The 20,230-nt window shown below is 45.0% G+C and overlaps 1 protein-coding gene across 1 annotated transcript in view; it reads left to right on the top strand.

The window, feature by feature from the left end:
* The window catches only part of LRRC51 (leucine rich repeat containing 51), a 45,627-nt gene extending 25,936 nt beyond the window's left edge, over positions 1-19,691 (top strand). The window contains exons 4-5 of the mRNA XM_063445007.1: positions 10,883-11,031; positions 19,168-19,691. Coding sequence (XP_063301077.1) covers positions 10,883-11,031; positions 19,168-19,306 — 288 coding nt within the window. The 3' untranslated portion in view covers positions 19,307-19,691. The remainder of the gene's footprint in view (positions 1-10,882; positions 11,032-19,167) is intronic.
* Positions 19,692-20,230: the final 539 nt, after the last annotated feature.

Genomic DNA, 20,230 nt, shown 5'->3' with positions numbered 1-20,230 from the left:
CATGTAACAGACCACTTCACCAGGAATCGGCATGTAACAGACCACTTCCCAGGAATCGGCATGTAACAGACCACTTCCCAGGAATCGGCATGTAACAGACCACTTCCCAGGAATCGGCATGTAACAGACCACTTCACCAGGAATCGGCATGTAACAGACCACTTCACCAGGAATCGGCATGTAATAGACCACTTCCCCAGGAATCGGCATGTAACAGACCACTTCCCCAGGAATCAGCATGTAACAGACCACTTCCCAGGAATCGGCATGTAACAGACCACTTCCCAGGAATCGGCATGTAACAGACCACTTCCCCAGGAATCGGCATGTAACAGACCACTTCCCCAGGAATCGGCATGTAACAGACCACTTCACCAGGAATCGGCATGTAACAGACCACTTCACCAGGAATCGGCATGTAATGGACCACTTCACCAGGAATCGGCATGTAACAGACCACTTCCCAGGAATCGGCATGTAACAGACCACTTCACCAGGAATCGGCATGTAACAGACCACTTCCCAGGAATCGGCATGTAACGGACCACTTCACCAGGAATCGGCATGTAACGGACCACTTCCCAGGAATCGGCATGTAACAGACCACTTCACCAGGAATCGACATGTAACAGACCACTTCCCAGGAATCGGCATGTGACAGACCACTTCCCAGGAATCGGCATGTAACAGACCACTTCCCAGGAATCGGCATGTAACAGACCACTTCACCAGGAATCGGCATGTAACAGACCACTTCACCAGGAATCGGCATGTAATAGACCACTTCCCCAGGAATCGGCATGTAACAGACCACTTCCCCAGGAATTGGCATGTAACAGACCACTTCCCAGGAATCGGCATGTAACAGACCACTTCCCAGGAATCGGCATGTAACAGACCACTTCACCAGGAATCGGCATGTAACAGACCACTTCACCAGGAATCGGCATGTAACAGACCACTTCACCAGGAATCGGCATGTAACAGACCACTTCCCCAGGAATCGGCATGTAACAGACCACTTCCCCAGGAATCGGCATGTAACAGACCACTTCCCCAGGAATCGGCATGTAACAGACCACTTCACCAGGAATCGGCATGTAACAGACCACTTCACCAGGAATCGGCATGTAATGGACCACTTCCCAGTAATCGGCATGAAATGGACCATGCCGCTAGTAATGTAACTATCTAGCATGTAACAGACCACTTCACCAGGAATCGGCATGTAACAGACCACTTCCCCAGGAATCGTCATGTAACAGACCACTTCCCCAGGAATCGTCATGTAACAGACCACTTCACCAGGAATCGGCATGTAATGGACCATGCCGCTAGTAATGTAACTATCTAGCATGTAACAGACCACTTCCCAGGAATCGGCATGTAACAGACCACTTCACCAGGAATCGGCATGTAACAGACCACTTCCCAGGAATCGGCATGTAAAAGACCACTTCACCAGGAATCGGCATGTAACAGACCACTTCCATAGGAATCGGCATGTAACAGACCACTTCCCAGGAATCGGCATGTAACAGACCACTTCACCAGGAATCGGCATGTAACAGACCACTTCACCAGGAATCGGCATGTAACAGACCACTTCACCAGGAATCGGCATGTAACAGACCACTTCCCAGGAATCGGCATGTAACAGACCACTTCCCAGGAATCGGCATGTAACAGACCACTTCACCAGGAATCGGCATGTAACAGACCACTTCACCAGGAATCGGCATGTAACAGACCACTTCACCAGGAATCGGCATGTAATAGACCACTTCCCCAGGAATCGGCATGTAACAGACCACTTCCCCAGGAATCAGCATGTAACAGACCACTTCCCAGGAATCGGCATGTAACAGACCACTTCCCAGGAATCGGCATGTAACAGACCACTTCCCCAGGAATCGGCATGTAACAGACCACTTCCCCAGGAATCGGCATGTAACAGACCACTTCACCAGGAATCGGCATGTAACAGACCACTTCACCAGGAATCGGCATGTAATGGACCACTTCCCAGTAATCGGCATGAAATGGACCATGCCGCTAGTAATGTAACTATCTAGCATGTAACAGACCACTTCACCAGGAATCGGCATGTAACAGACCACTTCACCAGGAATCGGCATGTAACAGACCACTTCCCCAGGAATCGGCATGTAACAGACCACTTCCCCAGGAATCGTCATGTAACAGACCACTTCACCAGGAATCGGCATGTAATGGACCATGCCGCTAGTAATGTAACTATCTAGCATGTAACAGACCACTTCCCAGGAATCGGCATGTAACAGTCCACTTCACCAGGAATCGGCATGTAACAGACCACTTCCCCAGGAATCGGCATGTAACAGACCACTTCCCCAGGAATCGGCATGTAACAGACCACTTCACCAGGAATCGGCATGTAATAGACCACTTCCCAGGAATCGGCATGTAACAGACCACTTCACCAGGAATCGGCATGTAATGGACCACTTCACCAGGAATCGGCATGTAATAGACCACTTCCCAGGAATCGGCATGTAATAGACCACTTCCCCAGGAATCGGCATGTAACAGACCACTTCCCCAGGAATCGGCATGTAACAGACCACTTCCCCAGGAATCGGCATGTAATGGACCACTTCACCAGGAATCGGCATGAAATAGACCACTTCCCAGGAATCGGCATGTAATAGACCACTTCCCAGGAATCGGCATGTAACAGACCACTTCACCAGGAATCGGCATGAAATGGACCACTTCACCAGGAATCGGCATGTAATAAACCACTTCCCAGGAATCGGCATGTAACAGACCACTTCCCCAGGAATCGGCATGTAACAGACCACTTCACCAGGAATCAGCATGTAATGGACCACTTCACCAGGAATCGGCATGTAATAGACCACTTCCCAGGAATCGGAATGTAATAGACCACTTCCCAGGAATCGGCATGTAACAGACCACTTCACCAGGAATCGGCATGTAACAGACCACTTCACCAGGAATCGGCATGAAATGGACCACTTCACCAGGAATCGGCATGAAATGGACCACTTCACCAGGAATCAGCATGTAATGGACCACTTCACCAGGAATCGGCATGTAATAGACCACTTCCCAGGAATCGGCATGTAATAGACCACTTCCCAGGAATCGGCATGAAATGGACCACTTCACCAGGAATCGGCATGAAATAGACCACTTCCCAGGAATCGGCATGTAATAGACCACTTCCCAGGAATCGGCATGTAATAGACCACTTCCCAGGAATCGGCATGTAACAGACCACTTCACCAGGAATCGGCATGAAATGGACCACTTCACCAGGAATCGGCATGAAATGGACCACTTCACCAGGAATCGGCATGAAATGGACCATGCTGCTAGTAATGTAACTACTACATTTATTGTACAAATAAAAAACTCCACTAGTAATAAATAGCCCCCAAAAATGAAATGGATAAAAACTAGAAAAAATTATAAAAATGTATACATATAAAAACGTGTGGAATAGAAAGACTTGAAAATGACAGTTTAATATATACTAAAACTTTTTTTATTTATTTTAAAGGAGGAGTGACTAAAACTAATCAGTTAAAAAAATGACACATTTCGAAATCTGAATTTAAACCATTAGGGATAAGGCTATTGAATTTAAAAATCCATTCCATTTCTACTTTACTCAGTTTTAAATTAAAATTACCTCCTCTCCAATCTTTAGATATCTTATTTATTCCCAGAAATATTGTACCTTTTGTCTCACAATTATGGTGGATTTTATAGTGTAATGACACGCTATGTTTTTCAAAACCTTTGTTAATATTTCGACCATGTTCTTCTATTCTTAAGTGTAGGGCTCTTGTAGTCTTCCCTATATAATTTAGCCCACATGGGCATTGCATGAGGTAGATGAGGTTTTTTGAATGGCACGTTATGAATTCTTTAATCGGATATTCATGCCCTTCATTGCATTTAAATTTATTTCTATGTCTTTTTTTTTGTTTTCGGTTCTTTTACAGGCTAGGCACATTCCACATCCAAAGAAACCTTTTTCTGAATTTAAAAAAGTGGTGTTTGTATTGGGTTTTTCTTTTATATAACTGGAAGTTAAAGATTTCCTTAGGTTATTGACTCCTCTATGTATAAAGCGGGGTTTCTCTGGGAGAAAAGTTTTTAATGCAGGATCTTGGAGGAGGATGTGCCAATATTTCGACACTGTCTTTCTCACTTTATAATTATTTGAACTATACGTACATACAAACGGAATTTTATTATCAGCATTTCCCTCTTTCTCTTTATATTGTTGTCACGGTAATATACCCCAACACGCAGGAATAGTTCAGATAGTCAAGAGACAAGAAACCAGGGTTCGTCTTACCGGACCTTAGAATGGCCGGACTGGACGAGTATAAGAAAGACAGAGTCTAGAACAAGCCGAGGTCAAGGGAACTGAGAGACAGCGTAACGTAGAACAAGCCGAGGACTGGTACACAGAGAACAAAACAGCGGATAAGCAAGCAAGGATAAAGAGAGAGCGGAGTCAGGAACAAAGCCAAGGTCAAGCACCAAAAAACCAACTGAACGATACAAGCACTAAAGGGAACTGGACAGAAACCACGATAGGGCAAGGAGCAAAGGAAACAGGTGAGTATAAATACCCTAATGTTCACTTTGATTGGCCCCTGTCATATCCACGCCCCCAAAACGTGAGTGTATGGGGAACGTGGCATGACAGGGGCCAATGGGAGACTGATTCTAATTTAGTCTCCCACTGTCCCTTTAAGAGCGCGCCCGAGACGCGCGGCGCGCTCTTAGTGTCGGGCGGGACACGTGACCGCTTCTCGCGGTCACTGCCCGCCTGACTGATCTTATCGTTGGCTGAGCCGCGCGCGGCGAGAAGAGAGGACCCCGGCCGGCCCCTGGAGAGGGTAAGTACCGCTACAGTACCCCCCCCTGAAGACACGCCCACCGGGTGGGGAGGAGCAGGCCTGGCAGGAAAACAAGCGTGGAAAGAACGCACAAGGCGAGGAGCGTGAACAGCGCCAGCGGAAATCCAACTGCGTTCCTCAGACCCATAGCCCTTCCAATGTACCAGATATTGGAGGCGACCCCGAAGAAAACGAGAGTCAATTATAGCCGCCACTTCAAATTCCTCATGGCCCTCCACAGAAACCGGAGGAGGAGGAGGGACATGCCGAGTATAACGGTTGCACAGGAGGGGTTTTAACAAGGAGGTATGAAACACGTTAGGAATGCGTAGATTCCTAGGAAGATCCAATGCATACGAGACAGGATTAACCACATGCAAGATACGAAAAGGACCAATAAAACGAGGGGCCAACTTCATAGAAGGCACACGAAGACGAATATTGCGAGTAGAAAGCCAAACCCGGTCTCCCACAGCATAGGATGGAGCCGCCCTGCGATGCTTGTCTGCCTGAACCTTCTGGCGAGCAGCGGAAGCCACCAAAGAACACTGAACCTGCTCCCAAGTATTACGTAGACTAGCCAAATGTTCATCCAGAGCTGGCATGCCCTGCAAGGAGAACGCAGCTGGAAGAACCACGGGATGCCGGCCATAAACAACGTAAAAAGGGCTGTTACCGGAGGATTCATGAGCAGCATTATTACGAGCAAACTCAGCCCAAGGAAGAAGGTCAGCCCAATTGTTCTGATGGTGGGACACGAAACAACGAAGATACTGCTCTAGAGATTGGTTGGCACGTTCAGCAGCTCCATTAGACTGGGGGTGGTAAGCGGAAGAAAACGAGAGGGAGATACCCATCTCTGTACAAAACGTTTTCCAGAATCTGGAGATAAACTGGCTACCCCTATCGGACACGATCGAAGTGGGAATACCATGCAACCGAAACACCTCCCTGGCAAAGATAGAGGCAAGTTCCTTGGATGATGGCAATTTGACAAGCGACACAAAATGAGCCATCTTAGAAAAACGATCCACAATCATCAGGATGACAGTTTTACCATTAGAGGGAGGTAATTCAACAATAAAATCCATGGATATATTGGACCACGGCCTCTCGGGTATGGGCAACGGATGCAACAACCCACAAGGAACTCTGTGGGAGGACTTCATACTGGCACAAGTACTACAGGCATTAACGTAATCGGTGACGTCCTTGCGCAAGGAAGCCCACCAGAAATATCTAGAAACTGCTGAGAATGTCTTAGAAATACCAGGGTGTCCAGCAGTTCTAGTGTCATGATATAATGACAAGATGTCTCGTCTCTCCGGTATATCAACGAATAGCTTATCAGCAGGACTCTCCCCAGGAGCCAAGTTTTGTTTAGCCTGAATAGCTTGTAAGAGGGAAGACGAAATAGAAAGAACAGTAGTAGCTATTATTCTGTCAGGCGGAATGACAGGGGTAACATCGATCTCGAGTTTGTCAGTAGTCTCGAATTGTCTGGACAGAGCGTCAGCTTTAGTATTACGATCACCTGGTCTGTATGTGATTATGTAATTAAAACGAGACAAAAACAGAGACCACCTGGCCTGCCTAGAAGACAATCTTTTTGCTTCACTGAGATAGGAGAGGTTTTTGTGATCTGTTAAAATGAGGATGGGATCCCTAGTACCCTCTAGCAGATGTCTCCATTCCTTGAGCGCCAAAATGATAGCAAGGAGTTCACGATTGCCTACATCATAATTCTTCTCTGCTTTGGACATCTGTCTGGAAAAGAAGCCACAAGGGTGTAACGGCTTTTCAGGTGAATCTCTTTGAGACAAGATAGCACCTACCCCTATCTCAGAAGCATCAACTTCAAGAATAAAGGGCAGTGAAGGGACAGGATGCTGTAAAATAGGAGCAGAGGCAAATGAAGCCTTCAGGAATTTAAAGGCCTCGAGTGCTTCTGGTTTCCAGACATGAGTATTACCATCCTTCTTGGTCATTCTGGTTATAGGTGCTACAATGGCAGAAAACCCTTTAATAAAACGCCTATAATAATTTGAGAACCCCAGAAAACGCTGAATGGCTTTCAAACCCTGAGGTAGAGGCCATTCCATAATGGCAGAAAGTTTCTTGGGATCCATACGAAAACCCTTGGCAGAGATTATATAACCCAAGAATTGGACTTCAGATTGATCAAATGAACATTTTTCGAGTTTGCAATAGAGACCGTTAACCAGAAGAGTTCTCAACACTAATTTAACATGCATGTGATGAGTCTGTAAATCAGTAGAATAAATTAATATGTTGTCCAAGTATACTATAATGAATGTATGTATATATTGACGTAGGACATCATTAATAAATTCTTGAAAAACTGCTGGGGCGTTACAAAGGCCAAAGGGCATCACAGTATATTCGTAGTGGCCACTCCTGGTATTGAATGCGGTCTTCCATTCGTGATCCTTTTTGATACGTATGAGATTGTAAGCACCCTTAAGGTCCAATTTAGTAAAAACTGTGGCCTGTTTAAGCCTATCAAATAAGTCTGTGATCAAAGGTATGGGGTACGCATTTTTGATGGTGATTTTATTTAGGCCCCTATAGTCAATACAAGGCCTTAATTCGCCATCTTTCTTAGATACAAAGAAGAAACCAGCCCCTGCCGGGGAAGAGGATCTTCTTATAAATCCCTTCTCTAAAGATTCCTTAATATATTCCTCCATAACCAGATTCTCCTGAGGAGATAAAGGATATATTCTCCCTTTGGGAGGCATCGTACCAGGTAGTAAATTAATAGCACAGTCGTAAGGCCTGTGAGGTGGCAATTTTTCAGCCTCCCTTTTATCAAAAACAGACTTAAGAGACAGGTACTGAGGGGGTATGACCGTAGGCACGGGAGGAATATTAGTAGAATTCAAAGGGGTGATTTTAACAATACAAGACTCTTGGCAAGAATCACTCCAAGAAACTATTTGTCCTGACTCCCAATCAATGGTGGGATTATGAGTACGCAACCAAGGATACCCTAACACGAGGTGAGAGGAAGGAGAAGTAATGATCTGAAACCGAATGGTCTCAGAGTGTAACACCCCTGTAGACATATGTAGTGGAACAGTTTCATGTGTGATAACTGGAGAGCATAATGGTCTACCATCTATGGCCTCAACGGCCAAGGGTGTCTCCTTCTCTCTGGTGGGTATGTTATTCTCCTTGACAAAACTGGAATCAATAAAGTTTTCGGCCGCTCCGGAATCAACCAGGGCTAGTATATTCCCTACTATGCAGTTACTACCAAGGTGCAGGGAAACAGGGAGAAGTAATTTATTAAGAGGCAAATGTGAGGACTGTGATGTCACACCCAAGGCCAGTCCTCTATACGGTCTTAGGTGCGATAGTTTCCCGGACGCACGGGACATTCTTGTCTCATATGACCCCTCCTACCACAATAAAGACAAAGTCCCTCCTTTCTCCTATAAAGCTTTTCAGCGTCAGTAAGTTTGGCAACCCCTAACTGCATAGGTTCCTCCTCTGACCCTTTAGATCCCTCGGGAGTCTCAGCTCTAGGTGAGTTAACGGGAACAAAACGTCTATTTCTGGACCTGGTATATAACCTGTCACGGATCCTGTTATCTATATCGATAAGATAGTCAATCAGGTCCTCCAGGGGTACAGGGAGGTCCTTAGCTGCTACCTCATCCAACATAGTTTCAGACAGACCTTCCATAAACGCAGTAGTAAGCCCATTATTAGTCCAATCTACCTGTGAGGCAAGGGTACGGAACTGAATAGCATAATCGGCTACAGATTTAGATCCTTGCTCTATTCTCATTAATGCCCTGGCGGCATTTTTTGACCTTTTAGTCGTGTCAAATGTTCTACGAAACGCTGTGAGGAAGCTATTGAAGTCGTGTACCATAGGCCCATTAGCCTCCCAAATAGGATTTGCCCATTCTAGTGCCTTATCCGTAAGCTGGTGCATAAGAAAACCCACCTTAGATCTATCAGTGGGAAATGAACGTGGGTACATTTCAAAGTGGAATTCCACTTGATTAAGGAATCCCCTACATGTCTTAGCGTCCCCTCCATACCTAGGTGGCGGGGTTAGATGTGCTGAAGCATTAGGCATATTAGCTGTGTCTAGTATAGGGTTTACAGGAGGCGCAGGTACAGGTACCGGAGCTGATCTGGATAACAGTGTCTGGATGGCTTGAGCCATTTGATCCATACGGTGATCCTGTTCTGCGAATCTAGCCTCATGAGTGGCCATCTGTTGCCCTAAACCTGCGGGGTCCATGGCCCTATCGTAATGTCACGGTAATATACCCCAACACGCAGGAATAGTTCAGATAGTCAAGAGACAAGAAACCAGGGTTCGTCTTACCGGACCTTAGAATGGCCGGACTGGACGAGTATAAGAAAGACAGAGTCTAGAACAAGCTGAGGTCAAGGGAACTGAGAGACAGTGTAACGTAGAACAAGCCGAGGACTGGTACACAGAGAACAAAACAGCGGATAAGCAAGCAAGGATAAAGAGAGAGCGGAGTCAGGAACAAAGCCAAGGTCAAGCACCAAAAAACCAACTGAACGATACAAGCACTAAAGGGAACTGGACAGAAACCACGATAGGGCAAGGAGCAAAGGAAACAGGTGAGTATAAATACCCTAATGTTCACTTTGATTGGCCCCTGTCATATCCACGCCCCCAAAACGTGAGTGTATGGGGAACGTGGCATGACAGGGGCCAATGGGAGACTGATTCTAATTTAGTCTCCCACTGTCCCTTTAAGAGCGCGCCCGAGACGCGCGGCGCGCTCTTAGTGTCGGGCGGGACACGTGACCGCTTCTCGCGGTCACTGCCCGCCTGACTGATCTTATCGTTGGCTGAGCCGCGCGCGGCTCGTGCAGGAGCAGGACTGCGCGCGGCGAGAAGAGAGGACCCCGGCCGGCCCCTGGAGAGGGTAAGTACCGCTACAATTGTAGGATACTAGTTCTCTCTATTTCTTTAATTTCCTGTCTTGATATTTCTAATTTTGTTCCTTCATATCCTTTTTCCATAAAATCTGATTTGATTTTATTGGACTGAATTTCAAACATTTCTACATCTGTGCAATTCCTTCTTATTCTAAGGAATTGCCCCTTAGGGGCTTTCTCCAACCATGGTAGAAAGTGACAGCTGTCTCTTCCTATAAAACTATTCGCTTCAACGGTTTTAAAATGTTTTTTAGTCTTAATACAATTGTTTTCTATATATATATATTTAGATCTAAAAAGATAACTTCTTTTTTACTCCAACTACTTGTTAGTTGGATCCCCCATGTGTTGGAGTTTAAAATATTTATAAAGGTGGACAGATCTTCTTCTTGTCCTTCCCATATAAAAAAGAGATATCATCTATGTAACGGCCATAGGTAACCAAGTTCTCCACCCAGTCATGCTGCCCGTAAATAAAGTGGTCTTCCCAAAATGCCATAAATAAATTAGCATAACTGGGTGCGAACTTGGTTCCCATTTCTTTCTTTTACAATACAAATCAGTTGAGAAGATTTGGAGAATGTGGACAACATGCATTAAATAACAATCTTGCCGATCCATCACTTAAAGAGTAACAAAGTGCTACCTTTCTCTTTGTGTGCTCCCATGTAACGCTGTGAGAGGTGAACAGGGCAAGGGCCGTGTATTGGACATTTTGGATTGTCTCATGTATACTAATACATCATTTTTCCAGATTCCTGGTACATATCACACGATTTGCCTTAAATAAAGACCCATTTAGTTAAACTATAAATTCTCTGCTATTAGATTACCCATTTGGGCATGTTTAAGCAGGTATGCTGGTCTGAGCATGGTTCGCGTCACTCCTTCCTCTGTGCTAAGCATGCTCTGCTGCAGTTACTTGTACATTTGTTTTTTTATTCTGCACGTTGGTGTTTTATAAACTATAATATTACATTTTATTGTCTCCTTTCCAGGTCCTGACCACTTACCTCCAGCTTTCAGTGCTCAACCTTCATGGTAACAGCATCCGCCAGCTGTCAGAGGTGGATAAATTGGCATGTCTGCCCAACTTGAAGAGTCTCACCCTGCATGGCAACCCAATCGAGACCGAGAAAGGATACAGGTGAGCAGATCACCACTTTGTAATGCAAAATGGCAGGGATATTCACTATAGTGAGAATTCAAAATTAAAGGGACACTATAGTCACCTGAACCACTTCAGCTTAATGGGACACTATAGTCACCTGAACCACTTCAGCTTAATGGGACACTATAGTCACCTGAACCATTTCAGCTTAATGGGACACTATAGTCACCTGAACCACTTCAGCTTAATGGGACACTATAGTCACCTGAACCACTTCAGCTTAAAGGACCACTCTAGGCACCCAGACCTCTTCAGCTTAATGAAGTGGTCTGGGTGCCAGGTCCTTCTAGGGTTAACCCATTTTTTCATAAACATAGCAGTTTCAGAGAAACTGCTATGTTTATTAATGGGTTAAGCCTTCCCCTATTTCCTCTAGTGGCTGTCTCACTGACAGCTGCTAGAGGCGCTTGCGTGATTCTCACTGTGAAAATCACAGTGAGAGCACGCAAGCGTCCATAGGAAAGCATTATGAATGCTTTCCTATGTGACCGGCTGAATGCGCGCGCAGCTCTTGCCGCGCGTGCGCATTCAGCCGACGGGGAGGAACGGAGGTGGAGAGGAGGAGGAGAGCTCTCCGCCAACCGCTGAAAAACGGTAAGTTTTAACCCCTTACCCCTTTCCAGAGCCCGGCGGGAGTGGGTCCCTGAGGGTGGGGGCACCCTCAGGGCACTCTAGTGCCAGGAAAACGAGTATGTTTTCCTGGCACTAGAGTGGTCCTTTAAAGGGATACTATATTCACCTGAACCACTTCAGCTTAATGGGATACTATAGTCACCTGAACCACTTCAGCTTAATAGGACACTATAGTCACCTGAACCACTTCAGCTTAATGGGACACTATAGTCACCTGAAGCACTTCAACTTAATGGGATACTATAGTCACCTGAAGCACTTCAACTTAATGGGATACTATAGTCACCTGAACCACTTCAGCTTAATGGGACACTATAGTCACCTGAACCACTTCAGCTGAGAGGGACACTATATTCACCCGAACCACTTCAGCTGAAAGGGACACTATAGTCACCCGAACCACTTCAGCTTAATGGGTCACTATATTCAAATGAACCACTTCAGCTTAAAGGGACACTATAATCACCCGAACCATTTCAGATTAAAGGGACACTATAGTCACCTGAACCACTTCAGCTTAATGGGACACTATATTCACCTGAACCACTTCGGCTTAAAGGGACACTATAGTCACCTGAACCAGTTCAGCTTAAAGGGACACTATAGTCACCTAAACCACTTCAGCTTAATGGGACACTATAGTCACCTGAACCACTTGAGCTTAATAGGACACTATAGTCACCTGAACCACTTCAGCTTAATAGGACACTATAGTCACCTGAACCACTTCAGCTTAATGGGACACTATAGTCACCTGAACCACTTCAGCTGAGAGGGACACTATAGTCACCCGAACCACTTCAGCTGAAAGGGACACTATAGTCACCCGAACCACTTCAGCTTAATGGGACACTATATTCAAATGAACCACTTCAGCTTAAAGGGACACTATAGTCACCCGAACCATTTCAGATTAAAGGGACACTATAGTCGCCTGAACCACTTCAGCTTAATGGGACACTATATTCACCTGAACCACTTCGGCTTAAAGGGACACTATAGTCACCTAAACCACTTCAGCTTAATGGGGTTGTTCAGGTGAGTACAATAGCTCCCTACAGGCTTTTTCATGTAAACACTGTATTTTCTGAGAAAATACAGTGTTTACATTAGAACCTAGGAACACCACTCAGACTGCCACCAGAGGGACTTCCAAGTCAAGTCCTGCCTGATGTGCAGCACTCACGTTTGACGTCTTCACGCTTAGCTCGGAGCCATCAAACGTGCTTTCAGGACACAGGAGGCACTGTGAACGCGCCTCCTGTGTCGTGTAGTAACCCAGAGCCTGTCAGCAGCCAGAGCCAACAGTTTGGGAGATAAGGATTTCCTGCAACACACAGCGTCGGCTCTAGCTGACAGGCAGCTGAAGGCAGGAGACCGAGCAGGAGGATCTACTGACTTCAAACAGTAAGTAAACTTATTTTAAAAAATGAGTTAGTGAGTGTGAGAGTGTGAGTGAGAGAGTGTGAGTGAGAGAGTGACCCATCCATCCCTCTCTATCCATCCATCCCTCTCTATCCATCCATCCCTCTCTATCCATCCATCCCTCCCTATATATATCCCTCCCTCTCTATCCATCCATCTCTATCCATCCCTCTCTATCCATCCCTCCCTCTCTATCCATCCATCCCTCCCTATATATGGATATCCATCTCTATCTATCCCTCCCTCTCTATCCATCCATCCATCCCTCCCTCTCTATCCATCCCTCCCTATCCATTCATCCATCCATCCATCCCTCTCTATCTATGGATATCCATCTCTATCCATCCATCCATCCCTCTCTATCCATCTATCCATCCATATCTATCCATCCATCCCTCACTATCCATCCATCCCTCTCTATCCATCCATCCATCTCTATCCATATATTCATCTCTATCCATCCATCCATCCCTCTCTATCCATCTATCCATCCATCAATCAATCCATCCATCCCTCTCTATCCTTCCATCTCTGGATAGAGAGGAATGGATGGATAGAGAGGGATGGATGGATGGATAGTGAGGGATGGATGGATGGATGGATGGAAAGGGATGGATAGATGGATAGAGAGGGATGGATGGATGGATAGTGAGGGATGGATGGATAGAGATGGATGGATAGAGAGGGGTGGATGGATAGTGAGGGATGGATGGATGGATAGTGAGGGATGGATGGATGGATAGAGAGGAATGGATGGATAGAGAGGGGTGGATGGATGATTAGTGAGGGATGGATGGATGGATAGTGAGGGATGGATGGATAGAGATGGATGGATGGATAGAGAGGAATGGATGGATAGAGAGGGATGGATGGATTGATTGAGATGGATGGATAGAGAGGGATGGATGGATTGATTGAGATGGATGGATAGAGAGGGGTGGATGGATGGATAGTGAGGGATGGATGGATAGAGATGGATGGATGGATAGAGAGGGATGGATGGATGGATTGAGATGGATGGATAGAGAGGGGTGGATGGATGGATAGTGAGGGATGGATGGATGGATTGAGATGGATGGATAGAGAGGGATGGATGGATGGATGGATGGATTGAGATGGATGGATAGAGAGGGATGGATTGAGATGGATGGATGGATAGAGAGGAATGGATGGATAGAGAGGGATGGATGGATGGATTGAGATGGATGGATGGATAGAGAGGGATGGATGGATAGAGAGGAATCGATGGATGGATATATAGAAATAGAGAGGGATATATATATAGGTGTATAGATAGAAAGAGTGTGTGTATGTTTACAATATTTACAATGTGTGTGTTTGTATACAAACACTATATTTCTATAGAGATATCACTATATATAGTGTTTCTATGCAAACACACACACTTTGGGCTGAGGAGGGTTGCTGTTGGAGGGGGCAGGCATAGACAGCAAGCCGACCTGTCAGTCAGCTCACGAACGCGCATACTAGAGCGCTCAGAGTTCATTCATAGAGCGGCATTGATTTCTCTATGAAGAACAATGCGATTGGTGCAGTGCAAAGCCGATGATGCTTCTCTAAGAGAATCGTCTGATTGAGCCCTGCTACTTCGTCATTTTGCCGATAAGGGGGGCGTGGCTGCTGAGGATCTCTGCGCTGGATCAGAGGTAAGTTTACACGATTAGCACCTGATTTATTTTATATTAGAGGGAAACTAATATAAAAGCAAAAACAAGGCTAGGGGACCGGTCTTTCCTGCTTTTATATGTTGACTATAGTGCTCCTTTAAGGTCAAAATAGCCGAACTGGAAGAATTCTCTAAGCCAGCTGTTCTTTCAGTTCCGCTACTCTGGCCTTAAACATTAAATTCTCTTTAAATTCCCACTTTTATAAAAAACCCTAAAAGACGCTCGATAAACAGAACAATTTTCAGGATGCCTGAGAGGGGTGAAGCTATTCAGACAGATTTTCGTACGTTTTGAACACGGTAACTGCCATAATCCTCACGCAGCGTAGAAAGAAAACCGTGGGGAACGGTAATACGGTGCTCAGTCAGGTCCCATTCTTAGAGTTTGTCACTAATCTCGGTTTATGGCAGAATACACCCTACGTATGAGGATTGGAATAGGGCTCAAGGTTTCTTCTAGCTGTTAGAAAGTGAAAATCCCACCTCCAGACTTAGTGAGAAGTAAAGTTTAGGCCCGGCTAACAGCCTACGACTTGAGATTGCTAGCCCTGATTGCCGCTATGGAAGCCCTAGTATTCTCCTAAAATCCTGAATTGAATCCACAAGTTCTCTGGCAATAAATGAGTATACTTTAACCAACTCCACTTTGTAGCCAGAGCAAGTCGTTAATTCAGCAAATTAGCCCTCAGTTCATCAAACGTACCCGAGCTCTCGTCAGACTATTCGCTAATGTATTCGTTTGTAAATGTTGTTGTTTTAGTTAGTGTGTCACCCAGGGTAAATATGATGTAACTCACGTTGATTTAAATCATAATGTAAAGACTCATTCTTGCTGGTTGTTATAATTGTAATATTTACATCCAGATGAAGATTCCATATTTAGAATAATACGTTTGTACTTTAGTTTATCAGTTACATCAGAACTGATTTTGTTATAAACAATTGGACATTTATACATAATAACTCAATGATTGCAAGGTGAACTAACTCTAGTTTAATCGTACAGCGCTACGGAATTTGCTGGTGCTATATAAATAATTATAGGTTAATCACTCATGTTTGGATTGATCTATTTTATAAAATAATAACACATAGGATATATATCCTTGTACTTGCTTAAACATCAGAATTGGTTAAATAAAACATCTTTTAAAAAAAGAAACGGCAATGGTTTCCCACCTTACCTGGGTCCTGGTTGGCGCAAAGCTTTCTCTAACACGGGGTGCTGTTCAGAAGCCAGACACTGATCCCCCTAGTCATTCATTCAATGAAAAAAGAATATGCGTAGAATTGACATTAGCTAGCCTGGAACTCTTGTTTCGGACTGGCTAATGACGTACTTATGACACCTCTGCACCTCTGACAGCAATTCAAAATATCTCTGTGTGTTTTATATTGAAAAGCTGCAGATACAGACTCCAGGTACCATAACCACTTGAAATTACTGAAGTGGTTATGGTGCTTGGAGTAACAGTTAAGGTAAGCTATTCATGGTGTGTACATTGCAGAAAGGCCAAGGGATTGAGGGTTTTTTTCTGAACTTTGTTAATTTTATAACGTTTTCGCTATAGAAGAATGCATATTATCTCTCCAGATACAAGTTCAGTTAACTGATTAATGTAATTCATTTACAAAAAATGTAAATATTGCCTAAATGTCAAGCCCCATACTGCAAAACTAATCCCTGTTTCGTGCTAAATAACTTTTGGACTACATGGTATCTTAAATAGAAAACTATCTTTGGATAGATGTTTCATGCAAAAGCATTTTATTAAAATACATCTGATTAAAATTAAAATAAAAAAAAAGTCAATTTAAAAAAATATATATTTATATTTATTTAGAAATATAGGTTTTCTTGCAAATTTTCACCCTCTAACAATTATAGACACACATTCTATATTTTTATTTTTATCCCTTAATATTCAGTATCTCCACAATGATATCACAGCATTTAAATAACATTAAATAAATATTGCACCTCCCACCCCTCACTGCTCTGTCATTCCCTGCACTGGCTTCCTGTAAGATATAGGGTTCAATATAAAATTCTGGTTCTTGCTTTCAAATCTCTACATAATGCTGCTCCAACCTACCTATCCTTCCCTAATACACAAATATGTCCCATCTAGGCCCCTACAGTCTGCCAAAGACCTGCGTCTGATGCTCGCATCATAATACTTCCCTTACCTTTTGTGTCACTTTACCCCACTCCCTTTAGCATATAAACTCACTGCCTCACTCCTCAAACCCTCTGTTACTGTGTCACTATACCCCACTCCCTCTAACATGTAAGCTCACTGAGCAGGGCCCTCAATCCCTCTGTTACTGTGTCACTATACCACACTCCCTCTAGCATGTAAACTCACTGAGCAGGGCCCTCAATCCCTCTGTTACTGTGTCACTATACCCCACTCCCTCTAGCATGTAAACTCACTGAGCAGGCCCTCAATCCCTCTGTTACTGTGTCACTATACCACACTCCCTCTAACATGTAAACTCACTGAGCAGGGCCCTCAATCCCTCTGTTACTGTGTCACTATACCCCACTCCCTCTAGCATGTAAACTCACTGAGCAGGCCCTCAATCCCTCTGTTACTGTGTCACTATACCACACTCCCTCTAACATGTAAACTCACTGAGCAGGGCCCTCAATCCCTCTGTTACTGTGTCACTATACCCCACTCCCTCTAACATGTAAACTCACTGAGCAGGGCCCTCAATCCCTCTGTTACTGTGTCACTATACCTCACTCCCTCTAACATGTAAACTCACCGAGCAGGCCCTTAAAGGGAAACTCCAGTGCCAGGAAAACAATCCGTTTTCCTGGCACTGGAGGGTCCCTCTCCCTCCCACCCCCCAATCCCTGGTTACTGAAGGGGTGAAAACCCCTTCAGTCACTTACCTCAGGCAGCGACATGTCCCACGTCGCTGCCTGCTCCTCCCCCACCGCTCCACCTTCTGATTCCATCGGCCGGTGGGTGAGACTGATCCCGCCCACCGGCCGAGGAGTCCCAATGCGCATGCGCGGCAATGCCGCGTATGCGCATTGGTGCACCCCATAGGAAAGCATTGAAAATGCTCTAGCACAGATAATCTGTGCTAGGGACCAGGAAGTTCCCTCTAGTGGCTGTCTAGTAGACAGCCACTAGGGGAGGACTTAACCCTGCAAGGTAATTATTGCAGTTTCTAAAAAAACTGCAATAATTACAGTTGCAGGGTTAAGGGTAGTGGGAGTTGGCACCCAGACCACTCCAATGAGCAGAAGTGGTCTGGGTGCCTGGAGTGTCCCTTTAATTCCACTGTTACTGTGTCACTATACCCCACTACCTCTAGCATGTAAGCTCACTGAGCAGGGCCCTCAATCCCTCTGTTACTGTGTCACTATACCCCACTCCCTCTAACATGTAAGCTCACTGAGCAGGGCCCTCAATCCCTCTGTTACTGTGTCACTATACCCCACTCCCTCTAACATATAAGCTCACTGAGCAGGACCCTCGATCCCTCTGTTACTGTGTCACTATACCCCACTCCCTCTAACATGTAAACCCACTGAGCAGGGCCCTCAATCCCTCTGTTACTGTGTCACTATACCCCACTCCCACTAACATGTAAGCTCACTGAGCAGGCCCTCAATCCCTCTGTTACTGTGTCACTATACCCCACTCCCTCTAACATGTAAACTCACTGAGCAGGGCCTCAATCCCTCTGTTACTGTGTCACTATACCCCACTCCCTCTAACATGTAAACTCACTGAGCAGGGCCCTCAATCCCTCTGTTACTGTCACTATACCCCACTCCCTCTAACATGTAAACTCACTGAGCAGGGCCCTCAATCCCTCTGTTACTGTGTCACTATACCCCACTCCCTCTAACATGTAAGATCATTGAGCAGGCCCTCAATCCCTCTGTTACTGTGTCACTATACCCCACTCCCTCTAACATGTAAGATCAATGAGCAGGCCCTCAATCCCTTTGCGTCCAACTCGTCTGGTTACAATTACGTGTTTGTTAGTCCACCCATTGTACAGCGCTACGGATCTTGTTGGCACCTTTATAAATATAATAATAATTGTATAGTTCCACTTTTTAATGTCTCACTTTTTCTTTCCTGTTTCCTCTATTTGGTTCTGGTTCTGTTTGTATTCTTGTTGATGATATTCACATTTTTCTCTGACAAATGTTGTATTCTTCCTCTCCAGCACTCTCTTCAATGAAGGCGTTAGTACATTTAATGTATGCTATTTATACATGTACTCTTTGAAATAGCCCTCAATAAACTGATCGCACGACAGTCTCAACGATAACGATTTATTAATCAGAAAGTAATAATCTGTTTCCATTTACATGCTCATTTTACCACCAGATCGTACATCCTGTCTGTTCTGCCGCAGCTCAAATCCCTAGATTTCAGCGGCGTCACAAAACAAGACCGTGTCATGGCGGACGTGTGGAGGCGAACAAATGGAAAACAAAAGCGAGCAAAGAGAATAAAGGAGGAATAGACATCACTCAACACCCACAGCTATGGAGGTGTAATTTTTGCCAATAAATAGACATGTTCTGTGTAGGATTTATTAGACAAACAGCGATCCAGTGATTGACTCCTTTTATCGAATACATATCAGGTAGTGTAAGTAAAGTGCCTCGGTCATTACTAAACGTCTCTTTTCAGCTATCGTAATATATTCTGTACAGAATACACTTTGTGTTATCATCACATTCACTGGTTAGTGTGCTGGGAGCACTTCAGGTAAAACAAATCCTAGTTTATTTCACTGCTAAGAAAGCCGATAACTCAATGTGACTGTAAGGGGACACAAGTAGCAGCCAGGATTATTATTATTTTTATATTATTTATAGAGCGCCGTCAAATTCCGCAGCGCTTTACAATGGGTGGACGAACAGACATGTAGTTGTAACCAGACAAGTTGGACACATAGGAACAGAGGGGTTGAGGGCCCTGCTCAATGAGCTTACATGCGAGATGGAGTGGGGTATAGTGACAGTAACAGAGGGATTGAGGGCCTGCTCAGTGAGTTTACATGTTAGAGGGAGTGGGGTATAGTGACAGTAACAGAGGGATTGAGGGCCCTGCTCAGTGAGCTTACATGTTAGAGGGAGTGGGGTATAGTGACACAGTAACAGAGGGATTGAGGGCCCTGCTCAGTGAGCTTACATGTTAGAGGGAGTGGGGTATAGTGACACAGTAACAGAGGGATTGAGGCCCTGCTCAGTGAGCTTACATGTTAGAGGGAGTGGGGTATAGTGACACAGTAACAGAGGGATTGAGGCCCTACTCAGTGAGTTTACATGTTAGAGGGAGTGGGGTATAGTGACACAGTAACAGAGGGATTGAGGGCCTGCTCAGTGAGTTTACATGTTAGAGGGAGTGGGGTATAGTGACACAGTAACAGAGGGATTGAGGG

The sequence above is a fragment of the Pelobates fuscus genome, chromosome 1 (genome assembly GCF_036172605.1).
Source record: "Pelobates fuscus isolate aPelFus1 chromosome 1, aPelFus1.pri, whole genome shotgun sequence".
NCBI classification, from domain to species: Eukaryota; Metazoa; Chordata; class Amphibia; order Anura; family Pelobatidae; genus Pelobates; species Pelobates fuscus.
The sequence above is the reverse complement of the archived record's forward strand: the minus strand, read 5'-3'. Positions and strand labels throughout refer to the sequence as shown.